This window comes from Electrophorus electricus, chromosome 10 (assembly GCF_041902795.1).
Source record: "Electrophorus electricus isolate QZ-2024a chromosome 10, ASM4190279v1, whole genome shotgun sequence".
NCBI lineage: Eukaryota > Metazoa > Chordata > Actinopteri > Gymnotiformes > Gymnotidae > Electrophorus > Electrophorus electricus.
In genome coordinates this window covers 32,785,201-32,808,276 of record NC_137506.1, presented here as the reverse complement: position 1 = coordinate 32,808,276, position 23,076 = coordinate 32,785,201, and the positions used below count along the sequence as shown (strand labels likewise).

Sequence of the window (23,076 nt, the reverse complement as noted above, 5' to 3'; positions counted from 1 at the left end):
CAGCAGGTCGTGCAGGACCAGGGAGTGAGTGCTGATGTCGGTGGCCACCACCAGCCTGCGGCCGTCCACCTCCTCACCCAGTGTCCAGATGTCGATGGAGAGAGAGGCGAGGTCAGCGCACGTGGGGATGAGAGCGTCCGTCAGCAACACAGGACGCCCGAAGTCCAGCGTCACAAAGCGCCGGGCACCTGCACCATGGGAAGGGCATTCAGTTAGAGATGACATCAGCCCACAGTCTGGGGGCGTTCTGTCACATTAACCTTCTTTGTCTGTCTGTGTCTCTCACACACACACGACGAGATGGTGTGTACTGACCGGAGTGCATGCGCTCTATGATGACGGACTGGTGTGGAGGAGGTTGGAGGAAGTGCGAGGCGTGGGAGATGGCCAACGCCAGCCCGCAGCCCATCGGGCTCTGTCACAGCAACAACAACAACGATGATGAGGATAACGACGACGACAGGAGGCCAGTCTGCAGCACACATACAACTGGACTGCTGTCGTTCTCTCGGTCTGACTAGTCTGGTCTAGTCTTCTGTAGAACACCTGCTGTGGTATCTGTGATCATTACAGTCTTTCTTTATGGTGCCATTTTTACTAAAAGTACCAATGTAAGCTACACAGCAATTAAAGGAATACAAGGCGTGTGTGGGCGTTCACCAACCGGCTTGGCTTTGTGGGTGCTCTTGTTCTGAGCAGAGAGGTTGACAGGCAGAGGCTCGACGATGGAGCCTGGAAAGAGTTGGGCAAGCTCCACCCCGATGGCGGCCGACACGGCCTCGTTTGGGGGCGTGAGCGGGGGCGTCATGAAGAGGGGCGTGGTTTTAGGCGTTGGGGGGATGACGTCAGATGGGTGGATGAAGAAGCCAGGGGCCCCTGCCGGGTTGGGAGGCACAGAGTTGTGCACGGGGCCGACGGAGGAGGCAGCCTGGGCCGCAGCTGATGTAGTCTGGTGTAACTTGGCCTCCAGCTTGGCTTTCTGCTCCGCAACACACACACGCACGCACAGACATCAGGACAAGTGCAACACTTCAATATGCCGATATGATCTCAGCAACAGTGCTGGAGAAACCCCCCTTAACTGAGTTTGAACAAAGGCACGTGTATGCACGTGTATACACACATACACATAGGGGTACACGCATGTACACACGTGCACAGCACAGGGATGTAGTATGATTGTACATGGGCGTGTGTGTGTGTTTAACCTGCTGCTGTAGTTTGAGTAACTGCTGCTGTTTTTCCTGTAGCACCTGTAGCTGCTGCTCTGCGGACACCATGGCGTGGGAGAGCGACTGCAACGCCACCTGAGCAGCTGAGCTCAGGGCTGTGGATGCCTCACCGACAGGACCCGCCGACAGACCCGCCACCGTGGGCGTCACGCCAAATGTGCTCACTGCCAAACAGGCCAGAGGTCAGAGGTCAAAGGGCTAGCCACCTCCTTTACAATCACTGTGCCTGGCCACAGTTACTGGGACCCCAGTAGAGACATGAAACCATGTTAACTGGTCTTTACTCACCATTAGTCCTGAGTGCATTTTTGGCTAAATCATTCTTTCAGTATAAAAACATTTAATATTAGCTATCAGATGTATACACAGTAAGAAAAGAGAACTAGAGTGGAAGCACTGGCCTGTGGACACCAGGTAACAGTGGTGCAGCGTGGAGGAGAGACAGAAGCAGTGAGACGAGATATATACCGGTGAACATACTTGCATCATCCCTCTCCACTCTAGTGCCATCACTAGTGGAGACGCAAGTAAAGTGCAGAGGTTCGACTTCCAGGAGACCAGTCAGGGCCGTGAAGCTGCCTTCAGCAGCCTCGCAGCCACTAACCTTACCGTTACCTACAGCAGGGGGAGACAGAGAGCAGATAAATATAGCTGTATCTAACCTTACCACCCCAAACAGGAAGTTTAACTACAGCATCCAAGAAATTGCGAAAAGTGATCTTTCATGTTACTTGGCTAAAAAGTGTCTGTTGGCTTGCAAACAGTAGCTCATTGTTTGCATGTCCTGAGCAGTGAAAATCAATGTTCTTACACTCTGGGCAAAATGCAATGTCATTAGTTAGATTACCTCCCAAAAAAGCCACTAGCTAATGTTCTTGGATGTGATCCACCCATATGAGCACTTATCTAATCAGAACAACACTCACAGGCAACCACGGTGGGTGTATTGGTATCTTGGATACCAAGCTGGATACCTACTGAACAGACGTGCGTTTCAATAAAGGGGTCGGTTAGTCCGTCATTCAGTGAGTGAGTGAAAATAAGCCTTTTATTTCTATATATAACGTTTGAACTGTACTTTTGTCTGGTGTGATTTCAGTGTGTTTGTGGCCAGACCTGAGAGAATGTCAGACAGGTCGATCTCGTCGGACTGTGAGCTGACACTGCTGTTGTAGGCGTTCTTGCAGGATGAGCCGCTCACCTCCAGATCGAAGAGAACTGGGTCGAACGGGGAACCATAAAGGCCATACCTGCGCTCGCAGACACACACACACACACACACACACACACACACACACACACACACACAGTTCGTTCATTTGGATCAGAGTTGACTGATGTATTGAACAACTCTTGTTGTAATGATAATGGCAGAACAGCTACTGCTGGGGTCTACTCCAACTGGGGACTGAAGACAGTAAAGACTACAGATGAATGGCAACATATCCACAGACGTCCCATAGTTAACATCCCATAGTCAACTCCACAGAGCCTCACTTCCCTGTAGTTTTCAAATAAAGGTTATTGTAACTTCTGGACCAATTGCACACACCAACTAGGAGACCAACCATGGGCTTTTAGGAATCAATACTGGTCTGTCCGAACACATTTTAATCAGAAAATCAATCTTTTGGTCTTTCTGTCCCAGCTGTAGTGAGCACACAGCGTGGAGCAGCACCTGGTCTGGAGTAAGGCCTCAAGCGGCGTGAGACGCTCCTGGAGCTGGCGAGAGACTGCGGTGAGCAGGGAGGCGCAGGCCGTGCTGCAGCTGGCCAGGTCCTCGTCCTTCACGTAGTTCAACAGGACGAAATACCAGAAGACCGAACCTGAGGCCAAGGAAACACCAGCCTGGGGTCACTGCAAGGTCAGGCCCAAACTCCCTCCCTCGTACGCTAACAGTGCTGCACTGGAGAGGGGTTGTTTAAATACTGCTGCAACACAAGATTAGCAGTAAGCGGTGAAACTCGGGCTACTCAGCGACGCTCCACCTACATGAACGTGAACCCTGAGGCCGCTGAAGGGCATTTACTGTGTGGTGGCGCGCGGTTACCTCCAGTGGCCGCCGCAGGCAGGTACGGCATGTTGTCCAGCAGGGCTCTGAGCAGAGCCTGGCCAAACCCCTGCTGACTCGCCTCTCCCTTCCCGTTACTGACAAAACACAACAGGCCATTTGCATAATCACCACCAAGACCAGCACACAGGTGCCGGGGGTGCGTTTGAAGTGAAGTTTGAAGAAGTTTCAGCGTTCGCCGGCAAGCTCACCTGATGCAAAGTGCGAGAAAGCGGGCACATTTGTGTGCGACGCTGCGGCCTGCCTGGAAGAAGCACGCCCGGATGATGTCGGGGAGGCGCTTCCTGGTTTTGGTCTGGAGCCCCTCCTTCCCTTCTCGGAAGCTGGGAAGACAAGTGACCGCATCAGAGGGAGAAGGAGACTCATGAGAACCTGACTTCCACTCTCCAGAGCCTGGGGAGGATGGCAGGAGCGTTACCTGTAGGGGCCGTTGGAGTAGACCCCAGCCAGCCAGCACAGGATGTCCAGGGTGAGGCTGTGGGAGTGTTCGGAGGGTGGGGCCTCCTCACCACGCTGACACAGTGCCCTTAGCAGCTTCTCAGGCAGCTCAGGGAACTGCAGCATGGCACAGCGCTGCACTCTGGAATGACAGACAAACAAACAAACCGTCATTCATTTGCTCCTGCGTGCCAGCGGCTCAGACCAGGGCTAACATTACATCTGAAATGACTTCTTGTCCTGAAACAGCAGTCCACTCACCTCTCTTTGGGTACAGACGTCTTCTTAAACCTCCGCACTGTGATGGACACCTCCAGCAACAGGTCACAGCCTCGCAGGTTATCTGTCTTCTTAGGAGCAACCTGAGAGTCTACTTTAGATGTGGAGGCCTTCTCCTGAACAGCACAACACCATGAAACACAGGAAACAAGTCATTACACAGCTGTTAAGACTGGCATGTCCAGATATTAGAACAGGCCAATCGCTTGCAGAGAGTAGTCACAGCAGTAGTGCTGTCCAAGCATTAGGCAGTGTTCATTAGCGTGCGCTCGCTCTCTCTAAGAAATGTGGTCAAGCTTGACCAAGACACAGTAAGATTTTACTAGCAAATCTGAATGAGTTTCTCTTCTACAACAGCCATTCTACAGTGCAACAGAAACTCTTGTGTAAATCGTCACTATTGGCCAAAATGAAAACGTGAGCAGTGAAGTAGCGGAGGTGCCGATGGCTGGTACCTTGGTGGCCTGAGCCTTCTGAAGCAGGGAGGAGAGAGAAGGGGCCTTGCTGCACTGGGCCTTAGCAGGGGTCATACGCAGCAACCGGCGGGGACTCTCCTCAGGACCCTTCTCACACACCGCCTTGATATGCACCAGGAATGAGCGGTACTTCCCCCCTGCCATGCCTGTGGAGGAGTAGGATGAGGAAAGAGAAAGAACAGGGAAGAAGAGACAGACAGAACATAAAGGTGCAATCTACCAACAAGCGCTTGCTCCACCTACGATTATATATCCCATTCATCTCTCATAAGCACTGAGTGTTCACCTGCTTTCACCCCCATCTTACATTCAGACATTACAATAAGGAGGACTAGAGAAAGAATGTCTCTAAAGGAACCAGCTCGTCTCCCCGATGTCTGCAGTGGCAAATTCACAGCTGATATTCAGATATCTGCAAAGCTACTTCAGCAGTGACATTCTCTGTGCACTGCTCCAAAAAAACAGGAAAACTGTACCTTTAACGAGTTTGGGGCTAGTGAGACTTAGCATGCCGGCGTGGCCCGAGAGGTCAAGGCCGCTGGCCAGCCACACGGGCCCGCACAGGATATCCTCTTTATGGTCCTCCAGGAAGGGACACAGCCTGGACCCTGCACCAGCACGATGGAGGAGACAAAGGGCCATCTTTATTTCATATGCAACACACACATGCTTTTACACATTCACACTGTTCTGAGCATAGCCTGCAATTAGGAGAAACTTCAGAAATGAACTCAGCACCATTTGTCAGGTCAAAACCTTGCTAGTGAACTTTAGAGAGAGAGCTTGATTTCTTCACGACTACAGGGAGGGGAAGGCCAGCCCCAGATCATCACCTCCATGTGCCTGGGCACCTCCCCTTACCTGCGGTCTCCTCTATGTCCATGAACTGGATGTCATCTCCAAAGTCGGGAAGAAAGGGCTGTCCGTTCCGCTCACCGTTGGCGTGCAGCACGTGAGCCAGAGGGAAGGCTATCTGCCTGTCTACAGCAGACTCTGAGGGCACCAACAGCAAATACATTTGATTACAAACAGGAAGAGTACAGAAAAGAGAAACTATACAGCAGACTGAAAAACAATGAAAAACAGAAGCAAAAAACAAACAAACAAACCTTAAAACTATCATAAGGCAGTGGGAGCTCAGTGGTTAAGGTACTGGACTAGTAATCAGAAGGTTGCCAGTTCCAAGTCCCACCACTGCCAGGTTTCCACTGTTGGGCCCCTGAACAAGACCCTTAACCCTCAATTACTCAAGCTGTGTTCAGTCAGAATTGTAAGTTGCTTTGGATAAAAGTGTCAGCTAAATGCCGGAAATGTACATGTAAATCATAAATGGCAGAGCCAGCAAAATTATACGTGCATCATTACAGTCTGCGGGTTTCATACAGTTTCAGCATTTATGTAACAAACAAATATTTACATTGCAAAAATCAAATGGTTCCAAACAACAGCCTATAGGAGCATGTTTTGGACACGTCTGTTGACAGGTTGGTTAGTGACTCATTAAACACGTCATCACCCGCCGGCCGGTGGGTGGGACCCCTCACTCACCATTGCCTTTGCCCAAGCCGGGGGCCTTGTTCTTCAGCAGTGTGACCTGGATCTGAGGAATGTTAGGAATACTGGCATTCAGCACAAACTTGAAGTCCACGTGGCCCACCATGCAAGCTTTGGGCAGGACCAACTCGAAAACGTGTTCGTCCCAGCTGGTGCTGCAAGAGAGGAACGCCTGCTGTTAGAGGGGAGGCTTGCCATGACGCCTGCACTGCTAACCACCAGATGACATGAACCGAACTCAGGTGACCTTGGATGACCTCGTAACTTGCTGGCACACGGTTATGCTCGCGTTTCCAGGCACGTCCCAGTGGACCTTCAATCTCTTCAACCTAATCCAGTTCCCCATATTAATCTACTCTTCGTTTGACTTCAAGGATCGTGGCACTACTGTTTTGGCTTTAATGATCAAAGATCCTATTTTTGTGCCACATCTCCGAGCAGAGGAACACAGCCCACTCTCATCACTGTGACAGAGTTAGGGTTGTGCCCTCAAACCCCAGCCCAAGTCAGTGACAAGTGCACACCTACATTTGTTAAGCACCGTTCATACTGCATGCACAACATCACACGGAGCATTCCAGTGTCACAAGCATACACACACACGTCACTGTGGTGAAGCCTGCAGCACCTTCTGCTGGTATTACCACTTTTGAAATACAACCCAGCTGCAGAATCACGTAGGCTCTTAATGTCGCGGACAATGTGAATGACTTGAGATTAAGAACCACCAAGACTCAGTACAGCAAAACAAAGCAGAATTATACTAGACAGTCTACGCTGAGGTGTGTGTTCCGCGTGCTTCTCCAGCCTGCGTTGAGGTGTGTGTGTTCCATGTGTGTCTCCAGCCTGCCTTGAGGTGTGTGTATTCCGCGTGCGTTCACCTGTCGCTCTGCAGCTTCCAGGTGCGTGTGTGCTGGGCGGCGTCTCCATGGTGCTGCTGATGCAGGTGTTGGGGGTGGCGTCTCTGCTGCTGCTCCTGTTGCACCTCCACCCAGCAAGGGGGTACCGTGGCAGAGAAGCGCGGCGTGAGCGTCTCAAAGCGGGTCAGCTCCACCAGAGAGGACAGCGTCTCCACGGTCAATGGTTGGTCCACCAGGAGGTCGACCCCTGTACACACAGATCGTCTGTAATACCCGAACCACCCTGACCTACCGGACGCAGGGAAAAAAAGTGAACACGCTAAACTACATGACTGCAGCTACAACTCCATCAACGATGAGACTCCTCTCAGGAAGGGCAAAAAGAACACAGTCTCGAGTCTTTTATGACTCAAAAACTTTGTTCAAATGAGAGGAGTTGTCAAAACCATTAAAGTGGCCCAGCACATCTTCAAACATCAACCCAGTCTTCAGGCTTTAGACATTGAACATTTATTGACAGCAATAATTACAGGGTTAATAACAGTAAAGCTGAACTGAAGAAGCAACCCCTTTCAGCATGCTGGGTACTGCTCCTACACGCTGGACACGCTGGACGGGATGTGAGGCGTGGCAGAGCGCTGGCAGACCTGAGATACCGGGGCTGGAGGGGTTGGACGAGGCCTTCGCTCCCTCCAGCAGCTGCTCCACCCCTTTAGACACGGGGCCGTCGACAAAAATGTCGGCGTCGTCAATATCATCACACACACCTCCAATTTGAAGGAAATGAAGCTCTCCACCTTAAGAAAAACACAAGAGCCTGTGAAAGAAAGTGGTGGCATGATTTCTCTTCCACCTGTGCTCTGCAGGAGCAGAGCTTTTTAAGGTAGTCCTTAAAAGAAGGACACAGGCATTCTGGACGAGTGTTACGGCTTCCTTATTAAGCCTGGGACTGGAAAACATGCGGAAGGCCAGGACAGGCACCAGGGAGCTGGAGTTATGTGCTAGAGGAGCAGATGAATGATTTCCAACAGAAGTGTATTGAGATGATTGTCTCTACAGCAAAGAACACCGTTAAAGCCTCTCACAGCACTCGTGTAAGGGAGTGTGGAGCTAGCTGCACTATACAGCTGGGATATATACGGACCACCTAGAGGAATGGCAGAACTAGAGACAGCCCTAGAAGAAACTAGACGAGAAGGATGAAATTCCCTTAATGCACGCGCACGCGCACGCACACACACACACACACACACACACACACACACACACACGTCCTTGTACAAATCATGTGTTTAATATACTGCATTGCCAAATCTGTCACGCACAATAATTATAAGTGTATCCGTTTCCATGCATGCCTTCATGCTCTCAGCATAACCTGAGCCGTGCTGTAGTTTCAGTCGAAGTGTCCGATCATTCAGTGTAGGCCTCTCATACACAAGGGAGGTTAGGTTGTATTAACCCAGGGGTTAACCTAGTTCAATAGCTTTGAAATGAATTTCTAAAATAGTTCCCACCCACAAAACAGTGACCCCAAACACCCCAATAATAATAATAATAATAATAATAATAATAATAATAATAAAAAGAGCTTTTCAGCAACAAAATATAAATGTGTACCTATTCCCTTCTCTCAATGGGCAAGGTGACATAGCATAAAAAAATTATGATGCAATTTTAAACCTTTTAAAATTCAACATAGCAAACAATACAACTGTATAGTATAAAAATTTGACTTTGCCAGTTATGTCCTAATAATGCCAGTCCTCTGAAGCGAATGTGTGTATACTGAGCTCCTACAGCCATACCAAGATTTAAACCGGTCTATGAAATCCTGCTAAGAACAGAAACGTTCATTATAGCAGCTGCAGCCTCGAGGCGTTTGAGGCGCCCCAACAGCCTTTAAGCCTCCATTATTAGTATTAAAACATCAGTGAGTTTGACGTGAGGCTGATGGAGACAAATGTTTCCCAGGGCTGGGACACACACACACACACAGACACACACACACCTGCAGTGCAGACACACAGGCGGTCCGTTCCAGAGCAGTAAGTGACGGAGACGAAGGGGTCCACCTCATCCGTCCCCTCCTTCCTCGGCGGCTCCACTTTGGCCAGCACTTCCAGAGTAGACAGGTCGAGGATCATGACGCACCCTGCCTGCGTGGTGACCACCAGGTGGCCAAGTCCAGTTACCTCTGTCCTCTTCTCCTTCCCGGAGCCTGCCGTTGCGTTGGGGGCGGCGGCAGTGGAGGGCCCAGTCCCGGCTCCGTTTTTCACCCCCGACGGCGTGGACTCCTCGGACGTGTCCTCGCCGTCGTCCTCCCGGGCGTCCAGCACGTCAGGTGGGAGGAGCAGCAGGGAGGTGATGGCGTCGCGAGGGTCCCAGATCTGCTGCACCTTCACGGGCTCCTCCTCCAGCGTCACAACGCGTGTGGAGTAGTTCAGCTTGTACAGCGCCAAGTAGCCGCCCCCACCGCTGCCCCCTAATGGCCTGGAGGCGTGAGGCTGCTCCTGCTGCTGGTCGGGAGGCGGCAAGATGAGGGGCGTTTGGGGTGGCGAGGTGCCCGCATGGCTCTGATGCCCGTTGGCCAGAGCCTGGCCCTTCCTCCGCCCGCACAGGGCTGAGTGTAGGCGGTTGAGGGTGTTGAGCGCCTCCACCTGGTTTATGGCGCTGAGCGACTCAACGGAGCAGGGCTGCAGCCCCACCAGCAGGTGCAAGCCGTCGCTGCACGGTGTGATGGAGTCCACGTACAAGTTCTCCTCCTCCAAGGCTTTGGGGAGACGCAGGCACTGCACCAGGGAGCCTGGCCGAGGCACTGACCCCAGAGAGCTCCACTTCTCACCGTCCGGCGGACCCAGTCCGGCAGCGGCATCGGCGAACTGCTGTATGTATGTGATGGGCGGATCCTGGAGGAGAAGCTGCTCGTGCGTGTCGAACTCCATCTCGATGATCTGTGGCACGGTGAAGCCCTCCTCGTGCAAGCCCTTCCCCATCAGACTGTTCATCTGGGCAAAAACCTTGCCGCTCGCCTTCTCGTCCGCCTCCTTGATACTGTACAGGAGCAGAACGGGCATAGTCCTGCGCACGGGTGCACCTGCCGGCGGCCCTGGAGAGCCCAGCTCAGAGGGCGGTTCGCACATCTCGATCTCCATGGGGCCCTGGTGGGGCGCGAGACTCTCAGGAACGGGAGTCCTCACGGGGCTGTTGGGTTGGCGACGGGACTGGGGCGGGGCCATGGGGGAGGCAGCCGCTGAGCGGTAGCTCAGCAGGCCTCCGGCCAGCAGGCAGGGGAAGGGAATGTTGTGGGGCTCTGCTAGCTTGTCCTTGGCCTTGTCGGGCTTGGCAGGGCCAAGCGAGAGGGCCGGATTGGCGCCCAGCTCCTCCAAGTCTTTGACGGTGTCCTCCAGGACGCTGGCCACTACCTCCCACTGGAGCTTTTCCGGCTGCTGGAGAATGCTGAGCGCCGTCACACCCACACTCACTTCTATGCTTTCCTTAGGGCCCAGCAGTCCTGTAAGAACACGTGCGCACACAAACATGTGCACATGCATTCACACACACAAAACCAGGTGTGTAGCCACACACACATCCACACAGGCATTCAGACACACACCAGAAATAAGTCTAACACTAAAAAAAAGCCACAACCAGGCAAAACAGGATACGCTGAGAGGAGAACGTCATAAGAGCCATCTCAGCGTGCTATGGAGTGACATTAAAGCAGACAAAGGGGCTGAGGCTCGCATACCTGTGACAGACTCTGATCTGGAATGTTCCTCGCTGTCAGAGTCCTCCAATTGATCATCACTGGTTACAAAGGTCAGAAAGGTTAAATTCACAACAACACGGTCTGAACATAAAAACCTGCCTTTACTGACAGAAGCAGGTGAATAGGTACAGTACCCACGCGTGTACTTCTACACACAGGGCCCTTCAGAGTAGACAGGTATGAGTCACCTGTCCCCCTCTAACTTGGGGATGTCGGAGCAGCTGGATGTGTCCTCTAGCCAGGCGAGGGTGGGTCTGCGGGACTCGGAGCCCGAGACACTCGGTTGTTCGCTCCCGGACAAGATTAGCTGCCGCAGGATGACGGGGTCATACGGGTTCACCTCAAACTTCAAGTGCACCTGCATGTCCGAGCAGGAACACAAGAGGTTCTTACAAGCTTGAGCACTGCTGGAGCGCTCACTGCAAGGTGATGGTAACTTTAGTCATGCACACAGCACACCCAGGGCAACCCTGCTTCTCTAAGACATGGTCTTAGTCATGGTTGGGCACAGCCACAGCCTAGGCTAGTCTTCAAGGTGTGGTCTGTTGATGGATGTGTAATAATTTGAGAATAATTACAGGTGTAGCGCACACACACAAACACACACACACACACACACACACACGAGAAGCAGCATTCTACTACTATATACTCTCAAAGCAACCAAAAAATATGTACACCACAACTGTTATGGATTGTTATGAACATCAGACTAGGCCATCAGTAACTGTTATTAATCACAGAAAAGTTTCCACTGTTACAAGGCACAGCCAAGCCACAGACTACACAATTATGACCCTTTATAAAACAGAGACCAACTGTGGTCATAAACCACAGACTACACTGCTATTACCTTCATAAGCTTAGACACATCCCAAATGCAGATCTTGCCCATCTTGGTTGCCGTGGCGAGGAAGTGCGGGCAGCTTCCAAAGCCATAACAGGCGATCTTGTCAGAGCAGTCAGAGCTGGGGAACTGGGCGGGACTTGTTGCCAGGGTGACGGATAGTGGCACATTCTGCGTGTGTTCCCCTTTGACGAATGGACAGTTGGGCGAATGACGTTCATGCTCCGACCTGAACGTGAGGAGGTGGGTGGGGTTAGCACACGCTCACTGATGGCCAATCTCCCCAAAAGCATTGTAGCAAAAAGTTTGACTTTTACACTTACAAATGCTTTTTATATGCAAGATCTTAACAATAACTGGAATTTGCCAACAAGTTAATATAATCTGGAAGCATGCAAATAAGAGAATGCTAACGATATCATTCCCTGTTCATGCACCGTCCGGCTCTTTAACCACCACTTCCTGTTTTGGCCCAAGCGTACGTGTGTATATGAGAAAACAACCCACCAGGGCTCATCTGTTGGCTCCCAGCACACCAGACACACGCTGCAGGTGAAGCACATGGCCCGGTCATCACCCGTGGACGCCGGCTGAGGACCATGACACAGAGAGGCACGTTAGTGTGGCCCAGCGGTGAGCCAGCAGTGTACAAACACAGATAAATAGTCCTGAACAATCGTGAGCTGCTCGTCCCGGCTGTGAGGAGAAAGGAAGGGAAGGGTAGTGAGGGCAGACGTCCAGGAAAACTTCCAGTTTTCACAAAAAGAGGTTCATCAAAAGAGGAATCACACCCTTTCATCTTTTCACAACAGAACCCTCCATTCCGCTCCTCGCCCACCATTGGTTGGCATGACAACAGGGCGCATAGGCAACAGGAGCAGTTCCGTCTCCGTGGTAACCAACACGACCTGGCCTCCTTGGCATGCATGGTGACAGAGAGGTGCTGTGAAGGCGTGGGAGAGGAAGAGGAGAGACAGACAGAGAGAGCGAGAGAGAGAGAGAGACAGAGCGAGACAGACAGACAGAGAGAGAGCGCGAGTGCTAACAGCGACAGGGGATTCCCCACATCACATCTGAAAGCAATGGCAAATCTCTCTCTATTCCTCTCTCCCCTCCTCACAGGTCTAACCCATCCCCTTTTAGCCTGCACACGCACCTGCAGGACTGCTTGTGGACTGTCAAGGAAGTATGTGTGCAATGCAAAAGAATTCTGGATGACCAATAAGAACTCCGCAACAGAGGCCTCTTAAAGGGGCACAGCACATTTTTAACCACTGCAGACAATTTAGAGTTGGAAAGAACTTCAGCTGTACCTTTGAAACATCTTTTTTGTAATATTTTAGTAATGTGAATTGTTATACATTCAGTTTTTAAAAAAAGGACCGAAAAGAAAGTGATGTGCGAGTTGGGCTGTGGGCACCACCTGGTGGTAGAAGCCTGCCTGCGCCATGGGGTCTGGCTGGGCCCAGCGGTAGCCTGCATGGGGCCAGGACGTGAAGGTCTCTCTCCTGTTCGCCTCACTGTACATCAGAGACCTGTGGAAGCGCACACGCTTTAGTCCTGGTCTTCACCCACGCTGCACGTTTAAAAACTGAACATACACTGAAGGTCAGTAAAGGTGGATACAGAGTAAAAGAGTTCAGTACACAGTTAGCTGGCTTCAGAGTACAACAGTGGAGGATCTAGAATTCAGAATCATCTGTAAAATGTAAGGCAGCCTGTGAGGTCCAGCCAGGTTGAGGGGCTCACCTGTCTACAGAGCGTCCGGGCCCCACGCCCAACTCGGGCCGGCCGCTGGGTAAGAGGTAGGAGAGCCTGTCCATCACAGAGGAGGCCACAGACAGGGCGCCCACGTTCTGGTTCAGTTTCTTCAACTCATTCACTATGGCACTCGCAACCAGCTTTAGGACGTGGTGAGGGAGGTGAAAGGTCACCGTTGCCCACTGGAGGGGGGGGGGTGGAGAGAGAGAGAGAGAACTTAAGTGATGAGATCAGAGACTTGATTCAACCTATGGAACTGCAGACTATAGGTTGTGTGAATCAACTGCTCTCTGAATAGAACACATCTCCAATTGCAGGAAGGCTTTGAACCTACAGTAACTTTATTAAAGTGCATGTGAGAAGCAGCATCACACATCTACATCTCCACCTGTTGTTGTGATGCATGCCAATACAACATTTGTAAAAAAACCGTCACTTCTGACTAGTCACAGTGGGGCAGGGATGTGCGAGTCAAAAAAAACATCCTGGAAAAGATGATGAGGAAGTAAAAGGAGGGAAGGGAAGCTAAAGGCAAGTTGAAGGAGCACGTTAAGGTGGAGGAGTCCGGCTAACCGCTCCATGCTGTGGACCTTCTCCAGGCAGGGTGAGGAGCTGTTACCCCTACAGCCAAAACAACTCCACAAACAGGCTTTTTTTGTCTTTTCAATCTAGAATTTGCTCGCAGTGCAAGGAGTATTGCGAGTGAAGGAGAAGACAGGGAGGCCCATGTCAACGCACTGGGGTGTCAGAATACCTTTCTCCTCTCCTGTTGCCCGGGTTCTGGGCACCATTCCTGATGGTTTAGAAAAGCCCTTATTCATCAGAGCCTGTGACTGCAGAGGGAGATAATGAGACTTCTCGTGTGTGTGTGTGTGTGTGTGTGTGTGTGTGTGTGTGTGTGTGTGTGTGTGTGTGTGTGTGTGTGTGAGAGAGATAGAAGGGAGAAGGCTAGTTTGAGCACACCACCCGGTTGTTCCAGTGAACGAGGGTCAGTGGGTTTGTGAGCCCCAATAGGTACAGAACTGTAGTGCTGTAATGATGGAGGTTTATGGGGAAGATATGTACAAAACACCGCAGGCTTCCACATGACAAGGACTAAGGTGGACGGGCTGGAATCTGGGTGTTGTAACTCAGGTTTTACTCTGGATTGCTTTCCAGCTGCCCTCAGTTTTGAGCAGCTTCTGGACGAGGAGAGCGTGTGTGTGTGAGAACCTGCAGAGTCACTGCTGGTGCCTACTGATATGCCAGTGAGCACTGCAGCAGCTGTTTCGATGTGTGTGTACGCTGCAGTGAGGCAGAGGGAGTGTCTGCACGCATAATCCACCGCCCCCAATAAAAAGTCAAGCGATGGGTAACACCAAAACACGCCTAATACCAGGCCTCAGTATTATACCAGTACATTTGTGTGTGTGTATGTGTGGACCCAAAATCAAAGACAAAGCAGATAGGAGAGTCTCATCAGCTCAAGAGCTCAGACTGAAATCCCACCACAGATTAATACAGAACCAGCACCAGAGCCTCACACTGTCTCTCACTCAACCTCTGTGGCGGTGTGTGTTCATTCTCCAGAGAAATCACAGCTTCTTGTTAACTCCTCATGAGAGAGAGCTTGCATCTATTATTTGTGCTGTTCGACACTGAGATGAAAGTAGTTATGCATTCCATCTACTACAAACAGAAATACAGAAATGTAAAAAAACAACAACAACACACACGCCTTCAGATTTGGGTCACAGGACACATTCTCATTGGCTTTAACCCGAACAATGTCCATTATATCTCAAGTGCAGCATTATACAAAGAGTCTGGGTCAACCTTGTATACACACTGAGCTTCTCTCAGGCTAAATCAGACCCAAGGAATGAATATCTGAACAGATACGTGCAACGCAAGAACTCAGAAGATCCGGCACTGGGGATGCCTGGCTGAGATTGGTCCATGTTGGTATGACTCACCTTGGCCACTTTGTGATTGGCTGCCGTCTCATGTGAGGTATTTTTCAAGCCTTCTTTGAGCTGGGTGAGGAAGAGGTCATAGCCCTCCGTGTTGGAAATGTCCACCTTCTCCAGGCATGCGTACAGCATCTGCTGGGCCTTTGGGAATGACAGAAAGGCATGTAGGTTTACTGTCCAACCCCATCCAATTACCCCGACAAGCCTGCTGTCCCAGGCAGACTACGGAGTGGAAAAAATAATGACACACACAATGTCCTGAAGAGAAAGAAAGAAAAAAGAAACAACCCAAAACCCCACAGGGAACGTGGGATGGAACTGGACAAGTTTCAAGGAGTTTTCTGAGCTGCTCAGATTTTGCTCCGTTTGACAAAATGGGAATTAAGTGCATTATGGACAAGTCTGTCCTTCCATCAGACTTCAGACAGCTGTGGGAGCCCACCACCAGAGCTCCAAGCACAGAGAAGAACGGCAGCGTTGGCTCTCTAATGCAGGACAGGAGCCTCCAGCTCTCCTGCAGTGCCCTTAGAGCATCTGGACACAGGGTATGCAGGCAGCGTTGCAGCCCCGCTGACCACCCAGTGCCTCGCACCCGAGCTGCTCACCATGTACACGTTTGCGGGTCGACTCCCTGCTGCACGCTCCCAACTGCCCTCTGGGGCCGATTCCATGCTGCATGGACGAGCGCTGCTCAAAGATGCTAGATTCGTTACTGGTAGTTTCCATTTCAGGACCTCATAATAAAGCTTCACCATGTCATTTTGTTCTAAAATGAAATAAAGGTTCTTAATTGATAGGAAAAAGGGGAAAGTTCAAAAGTTGGAGAGAAGGGCATCATGCCTCCCAACACAGGCCACCACTTAATTAAGTGCATCACTGGGGAAATAAAGACTGCTCCTTAAAAATCTGTTCCCAAACATAGTAGCCCTGACAACTTCTATTACAAAGAAAAATTACATTATGAACTATTCTTTCATGTCGGCTCCCGAAACAAGGCTGGTGAGAAAAGGCATTTGTGCAGTGTACAGCAAAGAGAAAATAAAAGTGGCCCTACCAGCAAACAGGGACAAGGATTGTCCTCAGGTAGAGTTGAGTTAAGTCCCTTTAACACATGACTATAAATAGAGCCACTGCACCGAAATCATAAGGTGGAGGATTACTGAGCATATGAAAAGAAGAGTGAGGTAAACAGGGTTCATCTGAAATAGTACCAGGCACTGCTAGTCCGACTGCAGCTTCACAGATGTCAAACTAATGAGCACCGGCATGCAGGCAGCGTCTCCTTCAGGGCCTTGCCATCTCTACTATGTCAAGATCTGAGTTGAGGGCCACACTAACGAGACAGACACTCCACACTGCTGATCACTTCATTGACAAAGTCACGGACAAGACGCCGATTTCATACATTTAACAAAAACCCAAATCCAGGAGACAACAGACTGAACAAGACTTGGCAGCTTGAAAATGCATGTTCTTGGCAACGAGTCTGAAAATTAACCCAAAAAAGGTACAAAAACGCACTCAGACACCCATATAAATCATAAATGTTCCATATATCATCATGTGTATCACACATGGTCATATTTCAGTGCATGCAAAAACTATAAAACCCAGGAGCGTGTACCTTGGTCTCTAAAAGTGCTGCTCGGATCAGCTAAGACCGCTGAGGCAGTGTAATGCACCTGTATTGATCTACTGATCTGCAAACATCCCACAGATTTAGATTTGCTGAATGTGCAACAACGTAAGTCACAGTGGAACAGAGAAGAACCTATACATCCGTTTGAGGAATGAATTTCCACTCCAAGTAGCAACGCACTCCAATCCAAACCGTTACTGCCCAAAGTTAGCTTTAAGGATGAGCTTTTCTCATTGCTATGCTGCTAACTGATATTGTTGGCCTACATATAGTTGACTCTCTCTCTGACATCTTACAGGGTCAAGTGTAATCAAGCACACATGTCTGACCATTATAATAATGACAGTGCTTATTACAACATAGTAGTCTCTGTGCTTTCTAGAGTATAGTCACGAAGGTGAAAGTAGATTACCTCCGGAGCTTCAATAAAAGATTCGGTTATGGCCTTTGCAAACCAATGGTAGTTAATTTACACAGCTATTTGAGGATTAAAATCTACTGATTTTCAACACTGCCTTTACCCAAGGGTCAGCCGTGACTAAGCAGCCAATCAGTTACATTAATTTTTCAATTAACTACAAGCAATTAAAAAAAATCCAGGACCAGAAATTTGACTGAAGGTCCACAGTTGAAGACCTCAAGTCTAAACGGTGATGGCTGACGTCCTGCTCTACAGACAGCACTGATGGACATGTAGCTTACAACTGCAGCCAGTGAGCTATGAATCTGCTGCTACAGGTAAGGCAGTAAACCTGCTACAGTGCTCTTCACTGTGTGTAGGACAGAGCTGTCCCAGTCACTCTGACCTGACCCCAGCTGTTCCAGCAAATGGTCTCGGCCCTCAGTGGCCAACACTAGAAACCTCCGACCGAAGGTGAGTTGCAACGTAGCTCAGGAGAGCACATTAGACAAGCTGAATTTGAGGCAACTAAATTATTTTCTACTGGTTAATGTTACTTGGCCAGTGAAGTTCAAGTAAGTGACACTGATCATATACTCCTTTGCATGTTTTATTCATTAATTAACAGTCATCCCACATAGATAATTAAATAAATAGGGTTAGATGTCCGCGGGAGAGTCAACTTCATGTTTAATTCAGGATTAAACTGAACACATTGACTAATCATAGTATTCCTTATTCCATCTATATTTGAAGCATTTGGTCTCTAACTTGCCCACTATTTTACATTTACATCATTTAGCTGATGCATTTATCCAAAGAGGCGACTGAGTACAACCTGAGTAATTGAGGGTTGAGGGTCTTGCTCAGGGGCCCAACAGTATCAACCTGGCAGTGGTGGGACTTGAGCCAGCAACCTTCTGATTACTAGTACAGTACCTTCACCACTGAGCTCCCACTGCCCTGCACCCTTGGCTTGACTCAATCACAAAACTGCTCACAGCATCAGATACTGCTTCTGCGAGATACCTGCTGGATTCTCCGCCTGCAATCCGTATGAAGGGAGTGGAGAACAACATTGGCACATCAAAGAGAACATAAACAAACCATCAACCAACCAGTCTATCAACATTACACAGCTATTGTCTGAGTAGTACACAGCCTTCATTGGCCAAGATCACAGTCTATTTCAAACCACGTAGTAAAGCGTAGTGTTACAACATCCACATTAAACCACCGAGTATGACTGAGAAAGTCAGTCCTAAAGGGAATGAGCCCCCATACAGTAGAATCCAATACAGTAGAATCTAACATTTTGACACCAAACCTCAGTTCTGATCTATGGGGAAGGTTACAAAATCCATAGATCACTAATTTGATTAGAATATAAAACACCAAAAAAAGCCAACATACAAGACCAGTGACAGGGCCGAGGCAGGTGAGAGGCAGGTGAGGGGCCCTTACCTCCGTGACGGGCAGCTCCAGCTGGACCATGTCCTCGGGCCTGGACACAGGGGCCTGCAGTGCCGTGTCCAGTAGCAGGATGCCATTCAGGTCCTTCCGACAGCCCACAGCACAGTCGTCCACAAACAGAACCTTGTCCACCGCCGGGAAGTACTGACACCTCACACTTCCTCCGGGTTTAGCTGCAATGCAGAGGCCAGACGTGAGACAGCTGCCACAGTATGGGACACTGGTCACTGAGTGACATTTTTTGAACTCATTCAAAAAGTTAAGGTAAGTTGTGTGTTAACTGCTGCTGCACTGGTAGTTCTCTTCCAATCCCAAGGGAGCCACTAGCATGTAAACTCTGAGTGTGTTCACTCTCTAGCTCCCTCACAACATGACTGTAAATCACTTCCAATTTAAGAAAAACAGAGATGACTCAAACAGCACTCAACATGCATGCCTTTACATTGGCTTACATTCTCTTAAGCTCAGGTTGTGTAGAAAAAGTTAATCGGTTTCATTTTAGCCTTCAAGAATCAATACAGACCCATGAACACTTTCACTAAATGAGGCAGCTAAAGATGTGCTGGGAGACATAATAAAAAGGACCCTGCTAAATGCTGGAGTATGAACAATACTGTAATAACTACTTATAGCACCACTATAGTGATGGTGATAGTGGTGTCCTGTCATGACGTATGTAACTATAGAAGACTGATTGCTTTATGTTTTCTGAGATCTGGTGAAGATGTTACTTTGGTAATAAAAAGGAATCTTCCAAGCAGGACGGGAATCTAATCAGCTCCAACATACATGTCCATATGTGACAACAGTGGGCAGAATAAGACCTTTCACAGACCTCTCAATATCAGGGGCCTCATACTTACACCCCTGGAAAACCCCACAGTCCAGCCAACTCCAAATCTCAAAGTTCTTTGCCTTCTTTGCAGATCTGAGCAAAGAGAGTGCTGACTTTACTGATGTCTTTGATTTTGTCTGGATCACAACAGAGCTGTTACCAATGCTGCTAACGAAAAATGACATTCTGATGGCAGTGACCAGCAGTCAGTGAGATGAGTTGATCATTCAACCAGTCTCCAAAATTCCATGGTTAAGCCTGTAATGTCAGAAAACTGCCACACAGATTACATCCAACTAAAGAACCACGGCCTAATACAGTAGCTTTTTTGCGGTCTCCCTGCACTAAAAGCCTGATTCCATCTATCAGGTGATTATTAAGACCTTCATAAGTGCACAAACTAAGGCTAACAAAACATTGTCTAAATGACATCACTCTACATGATATCACACAACAGGTTACAGTGTCAAGAAAACCCAGCAAAAATAATACTTATTATAGTACACAAATGATAAACCACCACTACATTATCTGGAATATGGCCTGGATTTTACCTGGTTTTCTACAGTAGTACACAAAACTGTCACAAACATGCTTTGTTGATACAGTCAAACATTTGACAAGCAAATTATGAAAAGACTGAGCAAGAGAAAAAAACCTACTTCTCAAGTGCATATCAAGTTTGGAACACAAAGTGACAGAACATAATGAGGAGACACTAATTTTTGATGAAATAACGACAGGAGCATGGCGTGATCCAGTGATTCTGTCTTTTGTACCAAAGTAACTGTGCATATTAAACATTAAAATGTACACAAAACGGATGAAATGAAGAGATGACAAATGCCACAAAGCAGTGTGGTGGATGGATGTAGCTAATTAGCTCAGTGTGGCATGTTAAACCCTGTTAACGTCGACTGAACTTCAATGATAAGACGAGCTTATTAACCTGACCACAGAGCACTCAGAGCCCTCGGCTAACTAGGCAATTCAGGGTCAATTCACTTAACCGTTGGCCAAAAGGAATTTAATAACGTTTAACTATTTTTGAAAGTATTTGGTTTTGAGTGTTCATCGGCAACAAAACATAGATAGGTTAGCTAAGTAACATTACATGGTCATATTATTACCTGGCCGACACTAATGGATAGCTGGAAAGATAACGAACTGCCTGCCTGCCTGCCAATAAGTGGACTAGCTGGGTATATCACATCTAAGTGGTCTCACCATGCACGCAACACAAATGAAGACACACACACCCACACACCCCACAAGTGAAGAACCCACAGGCCGACACGCGCACACACCCCACAAGTGAACAACCCACAGGCCGACACGCGCACACACTCCACAAGTGAAGAACCCACAGGCCGACACGCGCACACACTCCACAAGTGAAGAACCCACAGGCCGACACGCGCACACACTCCACAAGTGAACAACCCACAGGCCGACACGCGCACACACTCCACAAGTGAACAACCCACAGGCCGACACGCGCACACACTCCACAAGTGAAGAACCCACAGGCCGACACGCGCACACACTCCACAAGTGAAGAACCCACAGGCCGACACGCGCACACACTCCACAAGTGAACAACCCACAGGCCCACACGCGCACACACTCCACAAGTGAAGAACCCACAGGCCGACACGCGCACACACTCCACAAGTGAACAACCCACAGGCCGACACGCGCACACACTCCACAAGTGAAGAACCCACAGGCCGACACACGCACGCACACACCCCAAGTGAAGAACCCACAGGCCGACACACGCACGCACACACCCCAAGCGAAGAACCCACAGGCGGACACACACACCCCAAGCGAAGAACCCACAGGCTGACAAGCACACACCCCAAGCGAAGAACCCACAGGCCAACACGCACACACCCCACAAGCGAAGAACCCACAGGCCGACACGCACACACCCCACAAGCGAAGAATCCACAGGCCGACATGCACACACCCCACAAGCGAAGAACCCACAGGCCGACACGCACCACAAGCGAAGAACCCACAGTCTGACGAAGAACCCGCAGTCCGACACACACACACGCGAAGAACCCGCAGTCCGACACACACACACGCGAAGAACCCGCAGTCCGACACACACACACGCGAAGAACCCGCAGTCCGACACACACACACGCGAAGAACCCGCAGTCCGACACACACACACACGCGAAGAACCCGCAGTGCGACACACACACACACGCGAAGAACCCGCAGTGCGACACACACACACACACACACACAAGTGAAGAACCCGCAGTCCGACACACACACACACAAGTGAAGAACCCGCAGTCCGACACACACACACACACACACAAGTGAAGAACCCGCAGTCCGAAACACACACACAAGTGAAGAACCCGCAGTCCGACACACACACACACACACACACACACGTGAAGAACCGCAGTCCGACACACACACACACAAGTGAAGAACTGCAGTCCGACCGACACACACACACGCGAAGAACCCGCAGTCCGACCGACACACACACACAAGTGAAGAACCCGCAGTCCGACACACACACACACACACAAGTGAAGAACCCGCAGTCCGACACACACACACACACACACAAGTGAAGAACCCGCAGTCCGACACACACACACACAAGTGAAGAACCCGCAGTCCGACACACACACACAAGTGAAGAACCCGCAGTCCGACACACACACACACACACACACGTGAAGAACCGCAGTCGGACACACACACACACACACACACACACACACACACACACACACACACACACACACACACACACACACAAGTGAAGAACCGCAGTCCGACCGACACACACACACACACACACACACACACACACAAGTGAAGAACCGCAGTCCGACACACACACACACACACACACACACGTGAAGAACCCGCAGTCCGACACACACACACACACACACACACACACACACACGCGAAGAACCCGCAGTCCGACACGCATACACCCCACAAGCGAAGAACCCACAGGCCGACACACGCACCACAAGCGAAGAACCCACAGTCCGACGAAGAACCCGCAGTCCGACACACACACGCGAAGAACCCGCAGTCCGACACACACACACGCGAAGAACCCGCAGTCCGACACACACACGCAAAGAACCCGCAGTGCGACACACACACAAGTGAAGAACCCGCAGTCCGACACACACACACACACACACAAGTGAAGAACCCGCAGTCCGACACCGACACACACACACGCGAAGAACCCGCAGTCCGACCGACACACACACACAAGTGAAGAACCCGCAGTCCGACACACACACACACAAGTGAAGAACCCACAGTCCGACACACACACACACACACACAAGTGAAGAACCCGCAGTCCGACACACACACACACACAAGTGAAGAACCCGCAGTCCGACACACACACACAAGTAAAGAACCCGCAGTCCGACACACACACACACACACACGAAGAACCGCAGTCGGACACACA

General features: G+C 50.0%; 1 protein-coding gene across 8 annotated transcripts in view; it reads right to left on the bottom strand.

The window, feature by feature from the left end:
* The window catches only part of birc6 (baculoviral IAP repeat containing 6), an 87,478-nt gene that overhangs the window by 57,049 nt on the left and 7,353 nt on the right, over positions 1 to 23,076 (bottom strand). For 6 of the 8 annotated variants that reach the window (XM_035532722.2, XM_035532719.2, XM_081721916.1 and 3 more), the window contains exons 2-27: positions 18,746 to 18,927; positions 15,246 to 15,383; positions 13,279 to 13,472; positions 12,953 to 13,064; positions 12,037 to 12,119; positions 11,536 to 11,758; positions 10,871 to 11,040; positions 10,662 to 10,720; positions 8,922 to 10,424; positions 7,558 to 7,707; positions 6,932 to 7,157; positions 6,045 to 6,205; positions 5,358 to 5,489; positions 4,973 to 5,104; positions 4,476 to 4,642; positions 4,003 to 4,136; positions 3,722 to 3,883; positions 3,495 to 3,626; positions 3,283 to 3,380; positions 2,911 to 3,058; positions 2,349 to 2,482; positions 1,701 to 1,847; positions 1,209 to 1,396; positions 665 to 979; positions 316 to 415; positions 1 to 188 (exon numbers count right to left, since the gene is read on the bottom strand). The exon at positions 1 to 188 is cut by the window's left edge and continues 27 nt beyond it. In XM_035532722.2, coding sequence (XP_035388615.2) covers positions 1 to 188; positions 316 to 415; positions 665 to 979; positions 1,209 to 1,396; positions 1,701 to 1,847; positions 2,349 to 2,482; positions 2,911 to 3,058; positions 3,283 to 3,380; positions 3,495 to 3,626; positions 3,722 to 3,883; positions 4,003 to 4,136; positions 4,476 to 4,642; positions 4,973 to 5,104; positions 5,358 to 5,489; positions 6,045 to 6,205; positions 6,932 to 7,157; positions 7,558 to 7,707; positions 8,922 to 10,424; positions 10,662 to 10,720; positions 10,871 to 11,040; positions 11,536 to 11,758; positions 12,037 to 12,119; positions 12,953 to 13,064; positions 13,279 to 13,472; positions 15,246 to 15,383; positions 18,746 to 18,927 — 5,378 coding nt within the window. The remainder of the gene's footprint in view (positions 189 to 315; positions 416 to 664; positions 980 to 1,208; positions 1,397 to 1,700; positions 1,848 to 2,348; positions 2,483 to 2,910; positions 3,059 to 3,282; positions 3,381 to 3,494; positions 3,627 to 3,721; positions 3,884 to 4,002; positions 4,137 to 4,475; positions 4,643 to 4,972; positions 5,105 to 5,357; positions 5,490 to 6,044; positions 6,206 to 6,931; positions 7,158 to 7,557; positions 7,708 to 8,921; positions 10,425 to 10,661; positions 10,721 to 10,870; positions 11,041 to 11,535; positions 11,759 to 12,036; positions 12,120 to 12,952; positions 13,065 to 13,278; positions 13,473 to 15,245; positions 15,384 to 18,745; positions 18,928 to 23,076) is intronic. The other 2 variants (XM_035532723.2, XM_035532725.2) reach the window with 1 other exon arrangement.